The sequence below is a fragment of the Silurus meridionalis genome, chromosome 17 (genome assembly GCF_014805685.1).
Source record: "Silurus meridionalis isolate SWU-2019-XX chromosome 17, ASM1480568v1, whole genome shotgun sequence".
Classification (NCBI taxonomy): Eukaryota; Metazoa; Chordata; class Actinopteri; order Siluriformes; family Siluridae; genus Silurus; species Silurus meridionalis.
The window spans coordinates 5,924,349-5,946,801 of NC_060900.1; the positions used below are offsets into that span (position 1 = coordinate 5,924,349).

The window sequence follows — 22,453 nt, forward strand, 5'->3', positions numbered from 1 at the left end:
GGTGTAATTGCTGCCAAAGGTGCTTTAACTAAGTACTGGGTAAAAGGTCTGAATATTTGTGGATTTTTTTTTTATTATAAATTCTTTTTATAAAATTTAAAGACATTTCTAGAATTCAGTTTTTACTTTATACTGAATGTAAATAATGTCAATCTAAACAATTGTAGTATCAGGCTGCAACAAATCAATTGGAAAAATGAAGGGGGTTTAAATATTTTTCAGATGACCACCTGCCTAATATTGTGTTGGTCCCCCTTTTGCTGCCAAAACAGTCCTTAGATGTCAAGCATTAGCAGCATTGAAGACTTCAGCAGTTTGTTTACTTGCTGCCTAATATATTTCTGCCACTAACAAGTACCATGCTGAAGAGATCATCAGTGTTAATCACCAGTCATAATTATTATGAGCCAATGTTATGCCGAATCAGTATGTGTGTAATATAATAATAAATATCTATATATTATACATGCATGTGCTACTGCATGTCTAGAAGATAAAGCAACCTTTAACATATATATATATATATGTGTGTGTATATATATATATATATATATATATATATATATATAAAAATATAATATAAATGTATTTAATCTGTGGCTTTATCTTAAACTGCTACTTAAAAAATAAAATGCAGGCCGTATGATTTTGGTTACTCAACTGTGTGTGCATGTTTGTAGTGCATCAGATAAATAAATACACATTTTCTTCGGAGTTGTCAATTTTCAGACATTTACTTTATGAAATGGCCCACTGACCACGTGTCTGAACAGAGCTTTCAGTGAATAACCGCAGCACTGAAACAAGGAATCCAAGCTGAGAGGAAGAGCATCACAGGTCCCAAAGAAAACCAAAACAAAGCATACAAAACTCAAGAAATTACAGTGTTTGGTGAAAATAAACTGCCAGTTTAATAACCATACAATAAAACCTGCAAATACCATGACAAATTACACTAAAAAAAAAAAAAAAAAAAATCTGTAACAAAAAATAAGGATGAAAATGCACAACCAGCTAAAGTGGAAAAAAATTAAAAGGGAAAATAAACAAACCAAAAAAAAAAAATTAAGGAATCATTAGGAAGGACGTTTAGAGTTTATAACCCCTGACTCCAAAACACACACGCACAAACAATTCAGTCACACTATCACACACTCACTAGGGCTCTCTCACACACACACACTCACTCATGCACTTAACAAATATGGATCAGATATTCAGTACAACCGTGTTAAATTTCACAAACAATATAGCACACCTGTTGACAATAGGCATGTCACCCTGCAAACCCTCCCTATCCCTCCCACCCTCCCTTAAATCCTTTCCACTGAAGCCTGTACAAGAGGCATCGGTGGGGGTCTTGCTTTGGATGCATCTTGTGATTGATCGTACAGGAGGGTGGGTACAGGAGAGAGCAGGATGCAGATGGAAAAAGGTTGAAGAATGGATAGCAGGTTAGAGAGGGGTGAGGGTGGATTTGGAGGAAGCTATTTGTGTAATTTTTGTAAGTAAGATGGGGGGGGTGTGTGTGCGGGTGTTTGGACATCAGAGTGGCTCCTCTAGTTCTCTCCCTCGCCTGGGTCTGCCTCTTCGCCCTGGCTTTCCGACGTCCACAGCTACAGAAATTACAAAACACAAACACACACACAAAAAAAATAAATAAAATCAATGGTACAAAATAGTGAGCTGAAGGGAAATACAGCAAGCATTAAATAACTTACGGTAAGATTGTCCCTTAGTAACTGCATGATCAAGGTGCTGTCTTTGTAGGAATCCTCATTTAAGGTGTCAAGCTCAGCAATGGCTTCATCAAAAGCCTAAAAAAAAAGACTTTTTTTTAAGGTCAATCATTTTGGAATCATTCGGAAATTAATACGAGCATCTAAAAAACGAACCGTCTTGGCGAGGTTGCAGGCCTTTTCTGGCGAGTTCTGGATCTCATAGAAGAAGACGGAGAAGTTAAGAGCCAGACCAAGCCGGATGGGGTGTGTGGGCTGCATGTCGCTCTTGCTTATATCAAAAGCACTTTGGTAGGAGTGCTGAGACTTATCGACCGTGTCTGCATGCAGAAAACCAGAATTTTGCATCTCGCCAACTCCTAAGCCATTGCATAATAAACAAACTCTTTTGGGATTATCAGTAACTGATCAAACTTACCCTTCTTGCATTCCCCAGATGCAACCTCGGACAAGTATCTATAATAGTCCCCTTTCATCTTCAGGTAGAACACCTGGCTCTCTGGCTGAGTGGCATTGGGAATGAGATAGCTTTCCAGGAGGGCCTACGGAACACATTTGAACAAGGTAAATTTTTTGGAAATCTGTACCCTTTCCTGTTCTACTGTTTGGCCGTTAACCGAATGGTGACCAGAGTTACCAGAACATCCTTGCAGATATCCGTCAGCTCGCTCTCAATCTTCTCGCGGTATTCACGCGCCATCTGCTGCTTCTTCTCGTTGGATTCGGTCTTCTGCTCAATGCTGGAGATGACGCGCCAGGAGGATCGGCGTGCACCGACCACGTTCTTGTAGGCTACGGACAGCAAGTTGCGCTCTTCGTTGGACAGCTCGCCACCGCCCTCGGTCACTGCCTTCATGGCGGCGGCCATGTCATCGTAGCGCTCTGCCTGTTCGGCCAGCTTTGCTTTCTGCACCAGGTCACTCTTGTCCATTGTCAGACTGTGAGAACATACACAAAAACGTTAAAAGCGAGCGGACAGGATCTCAGCTTCTCATCGAATCGCGTGCGTGTAACGATCAGGGTTGAGTGTCGGCTTGGCCGTACTGCTCAGGTGTCTGTTGAAGGCCATCTAGTGGTAGTTTAGAGAATGCAGGGTCAATTTGACATTAAAAATCGGCCATTGACAATCAGCCTTAGAAAGATCAATGACAACGAAAACATGATGCGGGAGAAAAAAAAACAAGGGAAAAACACAAGATCGGATTGTGTGGGAAATATTTTTACTTTGTTTTAATTTTAGGAGGCACACTTCCTCATAGGCCGTGAATACTAGAGCACATTTTAAAGCCTAGAAATAACAGGGTGCGACGATTTATTTTTCCTCCTCAATAATATCAACGACAACAATCATACTACATTTCCGCTATTAGGCAGAAGACAGTCTCCCAAAGCAAAATATTCAGATGAGTCGATTGGGACACGGCCCACCCAAATCCATCGCCATGTTCAAGTTTCTTTCGCTCGCCACAGGATGGAGAGCACAGCTTACACACCTTAAACAAAACCCGAGTCTTAACCCAGCACATCTACCATCCATTAAGGCGTGATATGATCCCAATTATCACCTCAGGTTTCGAGGACACTCGAGTTGCTCGAGTCGTGACGTTAAATCCCAAAAGGCCCGGTTCTCACCGATGCGCCAGATCCACAGCCTAGTTAGCAGGCTACAGTTAGCGAGCTAATCACCGCTAGCAACCGTAACCAGCTTTTTATTAAAAAATAAATAAATAAACAATATGTACACAAAAAAATGCGTTTTGTCTTTGTATTAAACTAGTTATATATCTGTAATACGACTTGTCATTTCTAAACACGTTTTCCGCGTTAAATGGCGTTTTTATCCCCCCCCCCCCATCCCATCATTGCGGTCTTTCACTCATGTCAAAAGCGAGGCCTCGGCGTTTCCATGAATAAACCATCAAACTAAACACAAACGCCTGGCCGAACCGTGAAATAACCCTCAGCAACTAAATGTTATCATCGGCGAGATTTCGCGAACAACGCGCCAGATCACAGCCCGTGCAAGGCGCCGAGCAGGAAGCCATTTTGTATTCAGCCCTCGTTTTGTCTTTTCGCTAGCAAAGGAAGCTAACCGAGCGCTCAGCGCGTTTTCGCAAAGCTAAATGCTAACGGAGACCAGACCCCGACAACGAAAAGAAAATGTAATGCTGCAAACATTCAAAAGCGAGCAAACTCACGATTTAAATATGGGTTTTAGTCCTGTTTTAGCGCTGTGAAAGCTCCGGTTGGAGTGTTCGTCCTCCTCTCGTTCTTCAGTGTCTGGGTTGTACCACTTCCGCTAAAGTTGACACATCCGCTTCCTATAAACTGGGCTAGCCCTTCTCCCCTCCACCCCCCCACCAGCAAACCAATCGATACATTCTGACCGAATATAAATATTAATATAATTGCTCGAACACGACTTTACATAACAAAGAGAAACCATTTGCATTATTTACACGCCTGACACACTTTTCAGAACATCATACATTACACAATATTGTGCTAGAACAAAAGGAGGTCGGGAGTAAAAACAAATAAAATAAGCTAAATTAAAAAAGGACACACCAAAACACTTTGTAAAATACAGTTTATTTGAATATCACAAAGCTATTACATATTGTAACCTGCAGCTCATAACTGGCCATGCTGGTCCATCGACTCACACAGAGCCATCACTGAGAGGGTTGATAGTCTTTATCCATGTGGACAAATGTACAAAATGATAACCCTAATTCAATACGCTACGATAATGTCCGTTTTATACGAAGCCGATGGCAGACCGAATGCGAATTCTTCTCCGAGTTGAGTTTATTTTGGTGGCCTGTAGGCAATCTTCCTGCTCTTAAGTACGGACCACCGGTGCCTCTTTAGATAGTACACCAGTGGCAGGAGGACTGCTGAGCCCATAAGCAGCTGGAATTGAAAGAAAAGTGGTTAAGATAGTGACCCAGTTCTACATACTTTATACAGAAAAAGTGTTGTTACTCTAAAAATCATCTGTAAATAAAAAATACGTACGCGACAGCAAAAATTTATAAATACAAACAAAACATTAACCGGACAAACAAAAATCTTTAAACTCAAACACCTAAAGAAAATGCTTTGCTATTCTAGTAGCTAAACCGTTCTCGACAGAATTCTCTCGAAATGTGTCATAATACAATATATATTATAAATCCCCTTTAAAGTGTACGTAAAAGGGATCAAGAGATTATGTAATACCTTCAGGCCCATTTTTTTCCTCTGGTCGTGTTCGGGTTCAGCTGCCCAGCGCAAGAATGTGCATACGTCTTTAGCCACCTGGCTCATTGTGGCTGGCGTGCCTATAACGAGACAAAACCCCTTTCAATTCTTCTTCCATTTATCTGCCATTTATCTAATACACTAGCCTGTTCAAGGAAGCAATTAAGGTATTAGCTGTAAAAATCCCAGCATTAAATTAAAGCCTTTTCTAACAAAAACATCAGTGTTGAGAAAAAAAAAAGGCAAAGGTGAAGACTGAAGTATAAAACACAGCACAGTTGTTTGATCATTTGAGGAAATGTCAAGCAGCTGATTTTAAAGATCATTATCCCTAATATTGAGGGGAAAAAACGACAGTTACAGAACTACTCTATAACACAGAAAGAAAATTAGCTAGCTGTCTAAATCAGTTTTTTCCCCCAAAGATGGGGGAAGGCTAAATTGGCACCATTTCTCTGACCAGATGTTCAACCTGAGCATTATGAGAAGACCTTCCTTTATTCCTGTCTGTAGAAAACTCACCATCGTCGTACTCCAAGACCTCATTATAGATGGGCGGGGCCATTGCGATGGCCTGGCCAGGAAAGTAGGGGTTGTAGTAAAGTCCTTCCCTCGTAGACACACCAGCAGGTGCATCACAGTAACCAGTCAACAGTGAGAAAACATAGTCCTCTCCACCGTGCCTGCAGTGTAGAAACATTTGTATTACTAATTGCACCATGTACAAGAAAACTAGACCTGACTTATGTTTTCAAACCAAATGAAAGCTAAAAGTATAGTTTAAATGTTTGGGATTAAATTGACTTAGATCTGTATTGAATAGTGCAGTTTGACTTTAACAAGGCATTATGAAAAAATAAAATCTAATCAAACAGTTGAATGTGATTGAGGTTGTGAGTGAAGCATAATTGCTAAGCAGCTCATCTAAATGAGAAATCATTAGATCATCTTTAAAAAGAAGATCCTCAAGTCATTAAGTCAGGAATGTGAGTTCCAAATAAATCTGACAATTTAATATTTTTTTCTGATACTTGCTGCAAAAATGGACGCCAACCGAATATGGCAATGATAAAATATAAAGATTTGAGACCCTGGCAGCCTTTAATAAATGCTGATTTTATTTGACTTTAAAGCTATGTTGTATAAAATGGACCACTGTAAACGCCGCTATAACCAGTGTTTCTTCATCTTGTATTTCCTGTATAGGTCATGCCATGACGTCTTGACTATGTTTTGGTCAATCAGTTTCATATGATACAAATTCGCAGATCAAAGTTCACCAAACTTGAATTTCGGGGCACAGCAACATGGTAACTCGGTAGCACTGAGTGTTATACACATGCCTCGAATAGGAGTCAAAAGAGTAAAAAGTGTAGTGGCTTTAACAACATGCCCATGCACTGTATATGTACAGCTGTGATTTCCATGCATTGAGTCATTTATATGCTGGTGTCACCTGGCATTAACGATGTAGCTGAGGTCAGGGGGAAGAGCTCCACTGTTAGCAGCACGGGCAGCTTCTGGGCTGGCGTACGGCTTCGGGAAGTAATCTGACAGTTTTCCAGGACGAGTGAACATCTCTCCTGATTCATCAGGACCATCTACAACCTCAATCTGTGAGATGGGATGGAAAAAAAAGGTTATTTAAAGCAGCGGTCCCCAACCTTTTTTGCGTCACGGACCGGTTTTAAGTCAGACAATATTTTCAAGGACCGGCCTTTAAGGTGTGGTGGATAAATACAGCAAATTAAAATGATACGACCGGCATAAAAAACGATATTTTCTAAATATACCAAATATAGTCCAAATATAGTCCAAAAATAAAGCTCATGAACACCCTTCAAAACGTACCTCCTCAGCGAGGGCCTTGACCTCTTCTTCCGTGTGCGACACTCCAACCAAGTTCCGGAAGGCCAGGTACTCCATACTGTGGCAGGCTGCACACACCTGCTTATACACCTGATAGCCACGTCGGATACTATGAAGATGCAGAAACACAACTCGTATAACAAACTCATAGCGTGACAATTAAGGATGGCTGTAGTAACAGTGCCATTGAGAAATAAAAGAAAATGTATATGCACCTGGCATGGTCTAAAGCAGACAGCATGCCACCATGGCTCCATGGATAAGATGGAGGATGTAGCTCTAGGTCTGAGGCTTTCACTGACTGATGTAAAATCAGTGCAAGTCCGGCTCCTCCTGCTGTCAACACACCTAAAGTAGAGATCGCTACTTTCCTCCCTTTGGGCAGACTGGAAAAGGATACATTTGCCTAGAAATCAGAGAAAATGTGATCAAGTCAAGAAGTTTTTTATTGCCATTTCAACCATATATAGCTGACAACGTTCCTCCTGAACCCTGGTGCTATATACAACAATAATCACAGAAAACACAGGGCTAAGGACTATTAAGTGTCCTCGCCACATAAAGTGCAAATTGATGTAGCATTCATTCAGGTTCCTGGTGCAGCCGTATACTGGAAATACAGGCCATGAGGCAAGAATATGACCTAAATCAGACTGCACATTCACATCTAGGGCTAATTTGGTAGAACTAGTACACTTACCTGAATGAACAGAAAGAATATACAAAAAATTACCCAAACCAAAGACCCCAGAGATGCGAGTTTGCTACCACAAGCATCAAAATATCGTAATATTCATCCAACAATGGGTTTCAAGCAAACTGAGGTTAACGGTTTTCTTAAGAGTTAACTCAAAACCCAAATTTGACAATCAGAGCTTACTGCTGGCCAGACAGCAATCCTGGATGTCCACAGAACTCCAAGGACATGAGATTATGCAATAACTTGAGTATAAGATGGTGATTGTGTGCGAGTTTTCAGCATTTGAGTTTGGACTGAAGGTCAGAGTGTCATTAACAGGTTGTTATTTTTGCTAGTAAGGTGAAATCTGCAGTCAGTCTGCAGTCTCCATGTACATATGGGGTTGTAAGACAGCAACATTCAGAAAGACAGCTCGGGGATATATTTGTGCATTAAAGTAACTTACAGTGCAAATCATTACAGACTAAATTCAGACATTATACACACACACACACACACACACACACATACATACATTTATATACATATATGTGTATATATATATATACACATATGTGTGTGTGTGTGTGTGTGAAAACAAGAATCTGAATAATGAAACTTTTCAAATGTCAATCTTTTAGGAAAGGGGACAGACGTGAAAATCACTGGGGAAAAAATAACAAGCAAAATTGGCTTGTTAAAAATACTGCAGTCAAAAATCAGAATGAATGAAAATAATAGTTTCCTATCACTAACGTGACCTTGTTTATTCTCCAACAGCTCGTTAATATCGCTAAAACTTAAAAAGTGCTAATTAAAAGAAAACTGGTTTCTCTATATTATTATGAGCGTGTTTAAAATCATTTGACTCACTCGTGAAAACTGGGCTGGATGTTTTGAATGCAGTAAAGCTCTGCCACTTATCCGCCACACACACAGCCGGAGCGCCGCCATTTCTTTGCTCCAAGGCCGACCAGCTGAAGCGCCTGTGCTCTGCGCATGCGCAATGCAGGCCACCGGGTTCACGTTTCATGGCGGAAACTCAAATAGAAACTCCCACGTTGTAGCAGTAGTTGGTCAGGGATGTTAAAGGCTACCAGCTGTGGAAGAGCTGCTGTTATGGCTGGGGTGGCATATGCTAACCGTATGGTCAGAAATGTGTAGACACCTGACCTTTACAGCCAGACCTTTAGCAAATATTTCCGATAAATGCGCAGAATATCCAAGTATGCAGTAAGAGCAGGTCACTTCAGTGGACACAAAGATGTTCAAGCATGACAAGTCGTCTGTGCACAAAACGTTTGTAAATGTCATGTTTTGGCATGACGTCTACAAAATGAAAAGAAAACCTGCTTTTCTAACTACATTCCCTCCAAAACAGGTTTCGGCTGATGGTATTGTTCGTCTGGCTAAATGAACCTGTATCAGAAAGTATTTACTGATTCGGACTTTAGTAACTCACTCTGCATAAGGGCATCTGCCAAACGCCATAAATGTAAACAGGGATTGGTGTGGAAAAACTGAAGAGGCCTGAGCAGAGCCTCGACTTCAATCCCAGTGAAGGAACGCTTACTGTGTGCCCAGGCCTCCTCAACAAACATCAGCATATAACTTTACTAATGCCCTTGTCGCAGACTGGCAAACCTCTACAGTCATGTTTTCAAAATCTAGAAGGCCTTCAATTTAATTCACGTGTATAGCACTTCCATAATGGATATCGTACCAAAGCAGCTTCACTGAATTAAATATATTATGAATTTTAATTTTACATTTATAAACCATACAAGTTTACCCTTTATAAGTGTATCTCTTATGAGTGAGCCAGTGCTGACTGTGGAATGGAAAAACTCTATTAGATGGTATGAGGAAGAAACCTTGGGAGGAACCAGATTCAAAAGGGAGCCCACCTTCATCCGGGTGACATGTAATGGCTATCAATTTCACAGTTAATTGGTGGCTAGAATAAAAAAAAAAAATATGGGAATAAATCTGTAATGTAATATTTAACAAGTACATGTGTTTAATTAAGCATTCAGGTTGTGCATTGGAGGAGGGTGTCAATCATAGGACCTAATAAGAGTCACAAAACAAATAAAGGAAGCACTAATAAAAAATAGGTACTTACTAGGTGCTAGTGTTACGTATTTGTTCTCAGTATCCTCCATGTCCCGTTAAAGGTGGTTTAAAATAGTATTGACCAACTTAATACTATTACAACATTTGTAACCTAGTGGGATAACACCTATTGGAGAACATACACTCTGGTTAAACCCATGAAATATTCAAAAACAAATAAAAAATAAAATAAAAAGATCTGAAAGGTTAACTTTCCATTTAATCTAATAATAGACTTCATCCTTAGTGTCTATAATTGTGCCCACCACTTCTAAAAGCTACTGTATCTGGTTTAGAACCTCAGTCAGGTACAATACACAGAAATTATGTTGTTAGAGTAAATTTTTTATTTAAAAAAAAAAAAGTTTCAACAATGACACCCATCTTACTTTCATCTGAAACACTGCACTGTAATATCTCCAGCCCCATAATTATTTTTACACAACCCACATATTCATAACTTTTTATACGTCAAGATTGTGCAGAAGTGTTCAGTTCTGCAGAGATGTTTAAATATGTGGATGTCATCTTCATTAAACGGTGTGATCAGTAAACAACCAAAATCCTAAGCATAGCAGTCAGCAGCCAGAGCCTGAGACTCCTAGCAGAGTTTTGTCACAGAGGTAGCAGAGTTCTCCAAATCCTCAAAGCTAACTCTATAGACTTAATGAAACCTATACAAAGCCTACATGAGAAAATTGCATCATTAACAAGTCTTTTAATAGAGTGTTAACACAATTTTCATAAAGTCTCTGATGTTCTTCTGTTTTAAAAAAAAGTAGGAGCAGACAACACACAAGTCCCTCACCCATAGACTTCCACCTACAGCATTCCTGCAAAGAAATCAGAACAGTAGACTGGAATCTGCTACCAATGTGCAAATAAAACACGAGTCTGAAATGCTCTGGCCCTGTTCCCTGCTTCTCACATTAAGCTGTGACCTTTCTGAGAAAGATGGATGATGTGACTCATTAAACCAGTGGCTCAAGTTGTCCAGTCCTCTTGCTTATTGAATTTTTTATGTTTTCTTTTGATTGCGCAAAAAAAAAAAAAAAAAAAAAAAAAATAGAATTTTTTAATCCACTCAACTTTTTCACCTGTTCACTCCAAAAGTCCATGACTGAGAAAAAACTAGCACTGAGAAGTTGAAGTGGCCATACAGGGCAGTGCAGGGTTTCGTAATGGAAAAAAAGAATCAGAAAGGAGTAGAGAACGCCACGTTAGTTGGCTTTGGCGCGGAGCTGCGCTCTCTTGCCCGTGACGGCCTGGAAGCCTGTCTTAATGCTTGCCACAGAACAGCGCGAGTGACACGTCTCACACTGCAGGAAGTACAGTCGTGTGTCCTTCTGCAGGATGGTTTCTGGAGAGCGGCATGTGTGACAGGTCACATATTCCTCTGTAAAAATCAAACAGAAAACATAGATAAGTTGTGGATCAGACATTGTGACAAAGACAAATGCAGCTATTTACAAAAAACAAAACAAAACAAAAACAATCAGCTCAGAATGCAGACATTTATTTGGTATGCTGACACTATGTTGGTAAAGATGTCCCTACTTATTCATGTACACTTATTTAAATATAATATTATACACACACACACACACACACACACACACACACTATATATATCTCTCTCTAAGTTCCCCAACATAATTCTTTCAATATTACTTTTACATCTTTAGGACACACTTTAAGAAGAATCCTAAATAACATACTTTATCATATAATGCACTACATAAGCCTAGATGCCTTTTGGGATGAGACCTACCACAGAAACAGCTACAAAAATGGTCGTCAGTGAGACAGGATTATGTAAGAAATCTCCAGTGTTATTACTTAATTATTACTGCCATTGTCTTAGGTCAGCTTAGTGAACCCCTTATTGTTCTTGCCACATGCAAATAAAGTCTATGAGTGTTGCCACGGCAGCAGCCAAGTGGACATGCATTATTATATAGACTTAATCACAGGAGAAGTGAAAATAACAATGACAGTTGGTTGTGTGCCAATCCTTCCATTTCCAGAAGCACCCAATTCCATTTCCACCCAAACAATTAGAAAAATTATTAACATCATTTTTTTTTTACATTAAATAAAAAAAACTACACAAAAATCTTTATATACATGAACACAGCTTTGGCATTCAAGCAGGTGAATTGAGACTTTTGTGTTTAAAAATAAAGGATCTCGTCTGAATATCGTACGTCGAACACAATTATGCATAAGATCATTATTTGACTCACTGATGTATCTTCTCAAGACGTTCTCTATTTGCTTCTGTTGGAATCTGCCTTTGATCACAAGTTGGTTATTTCCATCTATGGATCCGCTGCAAAAACATCACTTGCGTTAATACAGTGGATTGCAGAGAAACAAAAAGCATGCAGCCAGAAGCATCGTGTAATGTTAGCGTTTACCTCGTTCCCAATTCAGCCAGCAGGAAAGCCAAAAGATGCTTTGGCTGTCGATGCAACCTGCACAGAGAAGCAAACACAAACTATTAGTATTAGTCTTTCATATTCACCGCAGTACCGGGGCATGGAAAAGGCCCGTTTTAAAATATAAGCGATGCACACTCACAGTTTGCAGATGTCGGTGAAGTTGACAAAGGATGTTTTCTTTGTTCCTACTCGCACCACTTGAGGGGGCTTCATGACAAACTTTCTCTTCTCTCCCGCCACCATGTCGGGATTCTTCTCTCTCATGATGTTAAAGACGCGACTCAGCAGCTGTTGACAGAGAGATTCTCTACTGATAAATATTCTCAAATGACCAAGTGGAAAAAAGTATTGTTTAACCCTCAGTATGACAGTTTCTGGGGGAAAGAAAGTAATCCCACTTGTGTGTGGGCCAAATCAACCTTTTAACAAGGTGGTTTCAGACCAGAACCTCAGTGCCATTCATTTGTAATAAAAAAATAAAATAAGTTGTTTCCTAATAAACCCAACTGCTGAAAGTGATCCAAACGTGCAGTGTACTTTGGGTTGCAGCTTTTACCAGCGGATGATAAGCCGGGGCACGAGAGCTACAAACAACATGCGCTTTAGGTATTCGGGGAAAAATAAAATCCACACTGCAAACCATTTTAAAACTATGCATGAATGTTCAGTCCTTCATATTTCATGGCCTACATTCGACAATACAGAGTACAGGCAAAAAAAAAAAAATGTACCAAGAACTTAAATAGGGCACTTTTTCCCCTTAGGAGTTTACTAGCTGATTTTTTTCTCATCAACACACTTGAGATAATTAAACAAATCGGAAACAGATGCTTTTCATTTCCATTCTAAAGTGGATCGGAATGCATCATGCTGTAGAAACACCTGCCTTTTTTGAATAACGTTCCCATGACACACGCAGCCCATGTAATCACATAATACATATTGAAACATCAGACGCTATCAGCCGAATACATTACAGCACACAAACTAAGAAAAATGTGTATATGTACTTACCTCGTCATATGTGTAATCTCTCTCTGAATCTGCCCAAGCCGGGCCAGTCTGAGAGGAAAACGTGATTCCATCAGCATTTCTACTCTCATCGTCCTCCAGACCTGTTAAGAGGGAAAATTAAACAAAATTTATTTTACAAAAAAACAATTCATTATGAGAAATGACATTTACTGCACCCCCCCCCTTTTTTTTATTCCAGCATGTCTACAGGTACAGGAGATTATATACATCAGCAAAATGATCACTCACCATAATCCTTCACAGCCATATCTCCTTCCTCTGCAAACTCCACCTTCTTGGCCTTCTTCTTCTTGGCTGGCAACATCAGATCCAAGTCATCATCATCCACCTGTTCAGGCTGTTCACCTTCGATCTTCAGCTCCTGGTTTGAGCAGATCAATAAATCAGAAGTAGTTCTTCAACAGATTGTATCTAGTGTAACTACATTCCTGCGCATCCTTCCCTTTTAATCTACAATCAAGTAACACGAGACCAAAAGAAAGTATAAAGGTTTGTTGATGCACGATGGTTTCAGACCTTCAGTCCTTCTTCGATTTCATTGTCAAACACTTTCTTGGGCTTCTTTTTCTTTTTCTTCTGATTGAAGAAATTCAAATCGTCCAAGTCATCTGTGGTCTCTGTGGAGGAGCAAAACAAAAAAGTGCCATCATTCTGTTTACCACTAAATAAACAACAACGCTATCCAAAACTACTTCATTCCAACAGGGTTTATACTTCATTCCAAGAACATTTATATGTGACCAGATGCTTTGCTTCTAACCATAACCTGTTTAAAGCATGTTAACACTGTATTTTTACTACATTAACACAAAAGGGACCCCTTTTTTGGGGTCGTTGAATAAAGCCGGTTAATTAAGGGTACCTTTTTTCTTCCCTTCATCTTCCTCAGGTTCAAAATCACGCTCTTCTCCCACCTCAGGCTCTGCCTCCCGAGGCTCAGCCTGCTGCGTCTCCTCTGCGAGTCCATCGCCTTCTTCATCAAGCATGAAGGGCTTCTTCTTCTTCTTCTTCTTTTTGGTTGTGGTCGGATCAAATAAGATCTGAGAAAAGAATTCGAGTCCAGCTTTAAGCTCCTGAGCATGAACGTGATTATATGCAGTCAGAAATACAGTCTAAGCATGAATACAGTGGTTATATGTTGTAGATATGAGACTGATCAGAGCTCTGGGTACTGGTTCTGCTCTGGGTATACTGGGTGTTTGGAGAACATGTGGTGCACTTGAATAAAGGGTATGGTGCCACACTGATTAGGGTAGCTTCATTCAGAAGAGGTTTTTTTTCCCAACTTGAAATGTTCGAAAGTGCAAAGAGGAAGCTTTAATGCTCCTTCCATGGCTCTTTTCAAGACAACGAGGTTGCTACCTATTGAAAATGAGCTTCTATGGGACTTCATTGTAAAAATCTCAAACACGTGTTACATAAGAAAGAGGGGGATTCAATCAAAACCATATCCTGTCAGCTCTCCAAATACCATCTTAGAACCACATACTTATTTATCAAACACAAAATTCTGGGTAAACCGAGGACTATTTGCTAGCTTACCGCTAATCAACGCATTGGTGCATGAGCTGTGAGTTAGCTCTCGTGCTAGCCGAAGCTCCCTGACAAGGCCCAAAGTCATAGTGGAACACGTTCATTTTTCTGTTGCACTGAAAAATCCCGACAGGAACACAAAAAAACCAACATTTTCAACTCACCTCGTCTTCTGACATGTTGGCTGAAATAAACCTCGTATCTCCGAAAGCGCTTTAGAAACAATACACCGCTAATTTGCTCAGAATGTCTTTACCGCAAGCGTCTTGCATCAGCAAATGGTGCCCGAATGCGCACGCGCACCAACAACGACGAGCGATAGTGACGTCACAGACGAGCCAGAGTGACGTCACATAATGTGGGGAGGATAATGCCTTTCGACGATTCCCGGGCACCGCCCTTATGGTCTGATTCAATCCAATGCTTGTAGTTTAGTTAATGGTCAGGTCTGGTATCACAGTCAAAGCATGTATTTGAGCTTTGTGGATGATTTTTTTCCAACTCGGCCATGTCGAGCTACTTGGTTTTTACTTTCTAAAACCAAGTTACATTTTTTACGTAGTAACGTCTAACATTCCAGGAGGCCATGATTGTTCTCTTTATTACAGATCAATAATAAAAATAAAAAACAAATACTTATTTTTGTAAGCATTTATCTAAAGCACATTTTCACATACCCAAACTAAAGGACTCTAGGACAAATTCCAGACAATTGCAATATCTACAAATTTATTTAATGCAACATGCTTCTTGCACCCTTTGGTGTTTGGTATTACACACATTAGAATATGTCATGTGAGGATATGTCATGTCACGGTTGCATAAGCATGCCGATGATTAAGGCACATAGCAGCGCACGTACATTTTCATATGCTTAAAGTGCAAAAAACGAATCCCAGGCCTGCTCGAATGCAGGACATCCCACCAACCAGAACACAAAACAAAGAAAATAAACAAACAAAACAAAAAACACCAGCACGAATAATCAAACAGTTTAATGAGCGTTGAAATAAAAGTCTCATCGGAAGAATCTTGAACATACAAATTTACATGACACACCTCGCTGTAACATCCCAGGTTCTTTACAAAAGATAGAGTAAGTCCACGTAGTCCTAGGGATCATTTTTTCAAACAAATGAAAAGAAAAATAGCTTTAAAGTTCAACTTTATAACCCTTCAACCCTAATGGATAGTGATAGATCAGATTGACGTGCTTCGAGATTTCAGCAGGATAGTTTCAGGCAAGACACAGCACTTTGTTAAAACGTCGATGAAGAAATTTGGGCTATAACTACTTGTGATGCATAGAGTTTTCCTTTTATTATTATTATTATTATTATTATTATTATTATTAATGTTTATTTTGTTTGTCTAGTGTAAGATTCTCTCATTTATTAAATGTAAAAAAAAAAAAAAAAAAAAGATCAAAAACCCTGAATTTTTAAATAACACTCCTAAAACAAAAGCACTAAGAGACCAACTGTAATATATTATCAGACTGAAATCTATTCCCTGTATAATAACAGTCAATGAAGATGCTTCAAAATGGAAACTCAGGCATGCAAAAGATATGACGCTTGTATATGCATGGTCATGTCGAGCATGGTCATCACCATGAAAATACAAAGCTATGATACATTCCCAGACCGGATATGGGCTACCGTAAATCCCACTTGCTGTAGATGTTTTAATAAACAGATAGAGGTAGATGTCTGTAAGTGGGATCTATACGATTACATTCCAATTCAAAAGGGAAACTGAGCAACAATAGAATAATAATGATATAAAAAAAAATCCATAAGCAGACATTAGCAGAATAGTTTCACAAATACAATTTTATCTGATTGATTGTTTTGCTTTTATACCCTCTTTTACATCCCCATGGACTAGTTTTTTGTTTGTATGTTTCTGTGCCTAAGCCATTAATCGGAGCTAAAATTCCCTTGACAATTGCTTTTGCAACGTTAACTCTCAAGGTGTTCAAGTCAATCTGAACATCAGTCCACCACAGCGAGAGATTAGACAGTCCAGGAGTTTGGTCTTGGTTCACATAGCCCAGGCCTTCAGCTCCTCCATTTCATCATCATCCTCCTCCTTTCTAATTTTGGCTGGAGACAGAAGAACAGTGGGGTTAGAAGAGTCACATGGCACTGGTTTGTTTCACTCCCATATGAATTCCCAATGAATCCCTTTGGTTGAAATTAGTTTTTTAATTACTGAAACTACTTGAAGTGGAATGATTTGATGTTTGTTTTAATATGATGTGGTAGTGCCTCGATAATATACATTCTTCGATACACTGCCTGAATATGAGCCGTAGACTAATATTTTTTCAATTCACATTAAACATGTCTACATCAAAACTGTCTTTGGATTGACAAAGTATAGTTTTAAATGAGCCATTGCTTTCTTTTTTTGCACGTTTTCCCAATCAGCAAAAAGAGCAAAGTCAAGGGTTAATGGTTAATACCACATGACTGTAGTGTTACAGCTGGCCATTTGTGCCACATGGGCAGTTTTGGCATTGCTGACTCAATAGTCTCAAAAGTTTACACAGAATATCGGCTGTTAGCAAAGGGTGAGCCTGTACCCTCTGTAGCTACACTATGATGTAAAAAAAAAACTGTGTAAACTGTGTCTAACATTCAGCAGCTCGTGATGTCATTATGGAGGAGTGGAGGAGGATCCCAGCAACAACCTGTAAATTCCATCCCCAGGAGTATTACACTGCTGTAAATGCGACACACTTTCTTAAGACACTGTATATATATTTTATACATTATTTTTGCATTATTGGTGAATTCAACAACTCCATGAAGGTGCAGATGTGCAGGTGATTTAATTCATAAGTGTATAGACATATGCATAGATATCAATCTGAGTATGTTACGGTCACTATCAAGGGACCTGGTTGGGCGGGTAATGATGTTGCAGGCACGCTGGGCAGTGGGACGTTCTCTGGGCCACTAATTTCCAGCAGGTTATTGTCCAGTTCCTCCTGTTCCAACTCTTCCAGTTCAGCAAGCAATTCATCCTAAAAAAGAAAATATACTGAATGAATACCTGAAGAAGTTTTATTCAATTATTAAATGCTAATTTTCAGGTGCTAATCATTGATTTTTTCATTGGACTTAATACACTTCAAGTACAGTAAATTGACGGCATAATACAGTTATTGGATGTGCCTTACTCTTAACCCTGATTACTACTATAGACACTGTTCTAATTTCAGCAACGCATCATTTGAATGGAATGTAGTTTGAAATTCCATTTGTGTTATTATGCAACCAGTTTACTGGGGAATTCACACGCTTTCATGATCTGCGCGCTCAATAACTGAAAGCCAAAGTCTAGCTTGTAGAGGAATCCAGGTACCTCGTCAAACTCTTCTCCAAAGCCAACCGGTTTCGAAATAGCATCCGAGATCTCCTGTGCCAGCTCCTGCTGTTCGGTGATGTCCTGCATGAGCTCGTCCACTTTGTCTATATCCCTGTAAAAAGCACACAAGCGAGACAAAATGTATAATGATAAAGAATACGGGCACGTTTACTTCAGCTCAGCGTTAGAATGCCCAGCTGGTATTAAAAAGATGGCTGTAAAAACAACAAAACCCGCACATGTTCTGATGAGCATTCTTCATGGCTTTGGCGGCATATCCCATGTTCTTGAGCACTTCTGTGTTCGTGTTGGAGTTCTCCAAAGCTTCTCGTTGATATTCGATGGTGGACAGAGTGCCGTCAATCTGGGCCAGCTGCTTTTCATAGCGCTTCTTCCTCTTCAGGGCCTGGAGGGCAGCTTGGGAAAGCAGAGAACATCCATTTGCACAAAAGAAATCATTCAGTTTCTATTACCGAAGTTTCAGATACAATTTGCCTAAACATCGCCATTAACATTTCAATTTACACATCTACAGATATACTGGGTGGCACTGTTTCCCAAACACTTCAAATTCCAGTTCGTTTAGGGAAATATGAACATATTTCTGATGAGTTCGGTGATTGTGTTGCTGTTTATTGCCATTGTGTATTCATTATTCCTGTGAATAGATCTGCCACACAAGCGTCACTGGAAGGCATTAACAATGGTGATTCGAAAAATCACAGGATACATAACATGAAATCACAGGATAATATTCAGCTTTTGCTTGTGAGCTTCTAAAAACTTTTTTGTTTTTCATTTCTCATTCTTCAGCGACGTTGTAATGGTGCAATTTATAATAAATCCAAAAGCAACAGACGCAACAGACGCTCCAGAATGTGACACGGACATAAACAAGTCACAAAAATGTTTTGTGATTGAATAAATATCTTATTATTGGTTATATTGACAAGTGTACTGTGTAATGGACAGTCTACCACCATTATGGCTCAACAGCTTCGATGACATCATTCACGGCGGCTCGTCATATATTTGGTCCAATCAAACACTTTGTGGAATCTCAACTCTCCTGCCCCGACATCCCCGATACTACCTGTAGCCCGGGCTGTGAGGTAATCTAAACGCTATTGGCTATTTAAAACTGGGAAGTCATTCGATATATACCTCTACCTAACTTCCTGTTAGGTGTGTTTCCAGGCACTTCACAGGGACTTCAACAACCTATAGTTAAGATAAGCATAATGAAACCGACTGAAACCTGTTAGAGCAGAGGGTTTAGAGGGACAGGTGAGGCAGCCAGATAGACTGAAGGAATAGTGTTGCTGTATGTTCTCTCTAAGTAAACCTGAAGTGTGGCAGATTTCCAACAGGTAGCACAATCAGCTGTGGGGATCTGGAAACCACCCTCAACAGTAGTGTGGGTAATGTAGAAGAATGTAGGAAACTGATAGAGTGTAGAAAAGGCCAACATCTTAATGAAACACAACGTGACTAGACGTCATTGAGGATCACGTGGTGCTTAGAATAAAAATAAAAATGATTCAGTGTTTTTTCCATTTTAAGGGGGGGGTTGGGAATTCCCCGAACAAACCTTCAACTGTAATCCCCCTCCATACACCCAATCATCCAGAAATGCTGAGTAATATGGCGAAGCTTCAGCGTTCCTCTGGGACTGGCCCTGACTGAAGAGTCTGTACAGGTTATTAGACAGCTGACACGTTTTGAACTGAACAACCGCGACGTCTAAACTATTCACATCCAACACGAATGAATTCCAGCCTCGAAATCAGGTGTCTGGTCCAATAATCATCTTCAATTAGACTTTAATTCGTACCTCTTTTGTTCTTCGTTCCGTTCTTCTTCGCTGTCAGCAGTTCCGTCTCAATCTTCTTTTCCAGAAATTCCTGCTTCTTCGACAACATCTGCTCCGTCTCACGGAGTTTCTGGATCGCATCTTGAGCAGTCGGGGCTTTGTCCCCTTTCCCACCGGCCCCGAAGATTTTCCCGAAGAAAGACATGGCAGCTAGAGTTTATTTTCTATATATATCTCTCTCACCTGTTTCGAAAATAAAATAGACCTGTACACCACTCTGGTCTGTGTGCTAAAAAAAAACCCCACTGACGGACTGGTTGTTGATATTTCACTTCCGCCTTCAGGCCCGCTAACGTCACAGAAACATAGCGACTGAGGCTCGTGAGCGCCACTTAAAGGCACGTTCTGGAAGCGACCCGGAAGTCGCTATCACTATGCAGAATATTGCGTACCAGAGTGAACAGCCATGACCCGAACACGTGGTTCATAAGCCTTCTTTGCTTTATTGCTGTTTTCGGCCAAAAATTAAAAATGTTTTTAAATCAAAAGGCCGATTTCTTATGCTTTTCTGAATTTTTACTGTGTAATGGCAATCCTAAGTAAACTTAGACTCCAAGTGAAGTCAAGAAACTTTTACTGTCATTTCAACCATACATAGCTGACGCAGTACACAGTGAACACTGGTACTACATAAAAACAGCATAGAGCTACATAACAAAACACAGAGCTAAGGACTAATGTACGTGTCCTCACCACATAAAGTGCATTGTGTGCAACCAGTGCAGACAATAGACAGTGTGGAACATATACGCAAAACACAGTAGTGCTGACCAGTAAACCTACTTAGTATGTTATACAGTAACTTTCTTTCGGCTTCTCCCATTAGGGCTCGCCACAGCGGATCGTCCGTATTCGTGATCCGCATGTTCGGTTTGGCACGTTTTACGCTGGATGTTGCTCCTTTTAATGGCAAAATAATTTCAAATATACCAAATTTAATAACATAGGTTAAATACCAAGCAAAAGAAACAAACTAAGTTCAAGCTAGAAATGTCAAAGCACAAGGTTTCAGCAAAAACACATTATTTCACATTTGAGCAACTTACAGGTATGTCAGTTATACAGACGAGCACTTGAGTGTTAAGGGCCTTGCTGAAGGGCCCAGCAGTGGCAGCTTGATGGTACTAGGAGTTGAATCAATGACATTCTGATAAGAAGTCCAACATCCTCTCCACTTACTGTCGCTACCACTTCCCTCAAGACAAAATGTCATGCAGTTTCAAGGAGTCACCCCAAAACACAATCAATGCACAATCTTTATATACTCTCTTCTGCAACCTGTGAAACACCCATCTTTTTATTTTTCCAATCATCTATGTCTATTTTCTTAACCAAATCTTGACAAATCATTCCTTTAGAAATTAAAAGCAAAGTACATTGTGTTTACTTATACTTCATATATGCTGATACTGCTCTAAATATACTGAATTGTCTGAGTACCCAAAAAAACATGATAGAAACACGTGAAAATACAAAAGGATGGAAAGTACCGTAATACATGGGTGTATTTGTCTTACAATGGTTAAGTACTCCATATATCATGTAATTCTATACTGAAGAAATAAATAGCTTAAAAAAAAAAACCCACCTGGTTCCCGTTTCTCTATCAATGCACATGTGCAAACTCACCGGTTTATGCTCTATGTAAGTGTGCTAGTTTATAGTGTTATTATTTACTTTACTAGTGTCAGGTGAATGCCTGGTTGTAGGTTAAATCTTTCATAATAAAATATGCATTCTTTAAAGTATCAATTAAGATTAATTTTCATTGTTTTTTTACAATAGTTTCAGCATTTTTGTCAGTCAGTGTTAAAATTAGAGCTTCAAGCAGCATTTCAGGGGCCAAGAACCCAAAACTACAAAATCACAGACGCATTACAGATGTTTCCTAAACCACGACAGAGGCATGACTTAATGCAAAGGGCATCAAAGTAATTTATAGTTTCACTGATGATGTTGCTGAGACAGTCTTACTTTCTTTACGGCACATCCAAATTATATTTAGTATCATCTTATCGGAAAAGTATATAACATAGCGTTTTAAGGCAGAAAACATGTTTCAATTCATTTCAAATGGGCAAACTCTTAAAATTCAGTGCTGATGAGAGCATTCAATTTAACTTACCCTAGGGAACATAGGAATGTGAAACAAGAAATGTAGAACTGTGAATTTATCTTATGTTAAGTTATTAATCTTGGAATATAATTTTCAGGAATAATGGTAATTTTCACAGTTTTTGAATGTAGGTAGCCCTCTTTCAGAGGACATTAGGGTAAGGTCCTGAAGATCTTATGACAATATGCAAATGTCTCACAAAGACAGAGCCCACCTTCCCATTTGATGAATTTATCAGTAATTATAGGAGAATGTTTCTGAATATTGATATTGCTTTAATAACTTTTCAACAGTTCTCAATATGATGAGCTATACCTGCTGAACACTGGAGAAAAATTGTAGCAAAAATGGCAGTTTGACCAACAGATGGCGCCAGCATAAAAATGTGTTGCATATCCCCAGGTCATGGTCCTAAAGGTTCCTACC

At 39.5% G+C, this 22,453-nt stretch overlaps 4 protein-coding genes across 5 annotated transcripts; all 4 read right to left on the reverse strand.

The window, feature by feature from the left end:
- Positions 1-718: 718 nt before the first annotated feature.
- LOC124400327 (14-3-3 protein beta/alpha-1) lies at positions 719-4,086 on the reverse strand. Its single transcript, XM_046872066.1, has 6 exons — positions 3,938-4,086; positions 2,377-2,677; positions 2,158-2,281; positions 1,896-2,059; positions 1,722-1,817; positions 719-1,616 (listed from the first exon to the last, which is right to left on the reverse strand). The coding sequence occupies exons 2-6, from the start codon at positions 2,668-2,670 to the stop codon at positions 1,560-1,562; spliced, it is 735 nt and encodes a 244-aa protein (XP_046728022.1). The 5' UTR covers positions 2,671-2,677; positions 3,938-4,086; the 3' UTR covers positions 719-1,559.
- Positions 4,087-4,312: 226 nt separating this feature from the next.
- LOC124399657 (cytochrome c1, heme protein, mitochondrial-like) lies at positions 4,313-8,558 on the reverse strand. The gene is made up of 7 exons (XM_046870748.1): positions 8,407-8,558; positions 7,070-7,260; positions 6,837-6,963; positions 6,442-6,599; positions 5,508-5,668; positions 4,965-5,065; positions 4,313-4,655 (listed from the first exon to the last, which is right to left on the reverse strand). Exons 1-7 carry the CDS (start codon positions 8,485-8,487, stop codon positions 4,551-4,553), a joined length of 924 nt encoding a protein of 307 aa, XP_046726704.1. The 5' UTR covers positions 8,488-8,558; the 3' UTR covers positions 4,313-4,550.
- Positions 8,559-9,972: 1,414 nt separating this feature from the next.
- eif2s2 (eukaryotic translation initiation factor 2, subunit 2 beta) lies at positions 9,973-14,982 on the reverse strand. 2 transcript variants are annotated; one of them, XM_046870746.1, is made up of 9 exons: positions 14,825-14,982; positions 13,990-14,167; positions 13,644-13,744; positions 13,356-13,488; positions 13,107-13,207; positions 12,232-12,380; positions 12,069-12,125; positions 11,895-11,980; positions 9,973-11,044 (listed from the first exon to the last, which is right to left on the reverse strand). In XM_046870746.1, exons 1-9 carry the CDS (start codon positions 14,837-14,839, stop codon positions 10,869-10,871), a joined length of 996 nt encoding a protein of 331 aa, XP_046726702.1. In that variant the 5' UTR covers positions 14,840-14,982; the 3' UTR covers positions 9,973-10,868. The 2 variants fall into 2 exon arrangements, with proteins under 2 accessions (XP_046726702.1, XP_046726703.1); XM_046870747.1 differs by lacking the exon at positions 14,825-14,982 and having other exon boundaries at positions 13,644-13,746; positions 13,991-14,118.
- A 658-nt stretch (positions 14,983-15,640) lies between these two features.
- Positions 15,641-20,212, reverse strand: LOC124399658 (charged multivesicular body protein 4c-like). Its single transcript, XM_046870749.1, has 5 exons — positions 19,873-20,212; positions 18,278-18,455; positions 18,036-18,150; positions 17,568-17,694; positions 15,641-16,768 (listed from the first exon to the last, which is right to left on the reverse strand). The coding sequence occupies exons 1-5, from the start codon at positions 20,054-20,056 to the stop codon at positions 16,707-16,709; spliced, it is 666 nt and encodes a 221-aa protein (XP_046726705.1). The 5' UTR covers positions 20,057-20,212; the 3' UTR covers positions 15,641-16,706.
- Positions 20,213-22,453: the final 2,241 nt, after the last annotated feature.

Bases quoted from the DNA above. Each gene is read 5' to 3' on its own strand.
- LOC124400327 (XM_046872066.1), bottom strand. From the start codon at position 2,670: ATGGACAAGAGTGACCTGGTGCAGAAAGCAAAGCTGGCCGAACAGGCA. The intron at 2,060-2,157 runs GTAAGTTTGATC...TTCTGCATGCAG, and splicing joins ATCTGGGGAATGCAAGAAGG to ACACGGTCGATAAGTCTCAG. The intron at 1,617-1,721 runs GTAAGTTATTTA...TAATTTCTGTAG, and splicing joins TACTAAGGGACAATCTTACC to CTGTGGACGTCGGAAAGCCA.
- LOC124399657 (XM_046870748.1), bottom strand. From the start codon at position 8,487: ATGGCGGCGCTCCGGCTGTGTGTGTGGCGGATAAGTGGCAGAGCTTTA. The intron at 6,964-7,069 runs GTGCATATACAT...GCATCTTCATAG, and splicing joins TCTGCTTTAGACCATGCCAG to TATCCGACGTGGCTATCAGG. The intron at 6,600-6,836 runs GTACGTTTTGAA...CCCATCTCACAG, and splicing joins TCAAGGCCCTCGCTGAGGAG to ATTGAGGTTGTAGATGGTCC.
- eif2s2 (XM_046870746.1), bottom strand. The intron at 13,745-13,989 runs GTACCCTTAATT...GCTCCTCCACAG, and splicing joins AGATGAAGGGAAGAAAAAAG to AGACCACAGATGACTTGGAC. The intron at 13,489-13,643 runs GTCTGAAACCAT...TGCTCAAACCAG, and splicing joins AAATCGAAGAAGGACTGAAG to GAGCTGAAGATCGAAGGTGA.
- LOC124399658 (XM_046870749.1), bottom strand. From the start codon at position 20,056: ATGTCTTTCTTCGGGAAAATCTTCGGGGCCGGTGGGAAAGGGGACAAA. The intron at 17,695-18,035 runs GTACCTGGATTC...TTTCTTTTTTAG, and splicing joins TTGGAGAAGAGTTTGACGAG to GATGAATTGCTTGCTGAACT. The intron at 16,769-17,567 runs GTCCCTTGATAG...TTCTGTCTCCAG, and splicing joins ATCATTACCCGCCCAACCAG to CCAAAATTAGAAAGGAGGAG.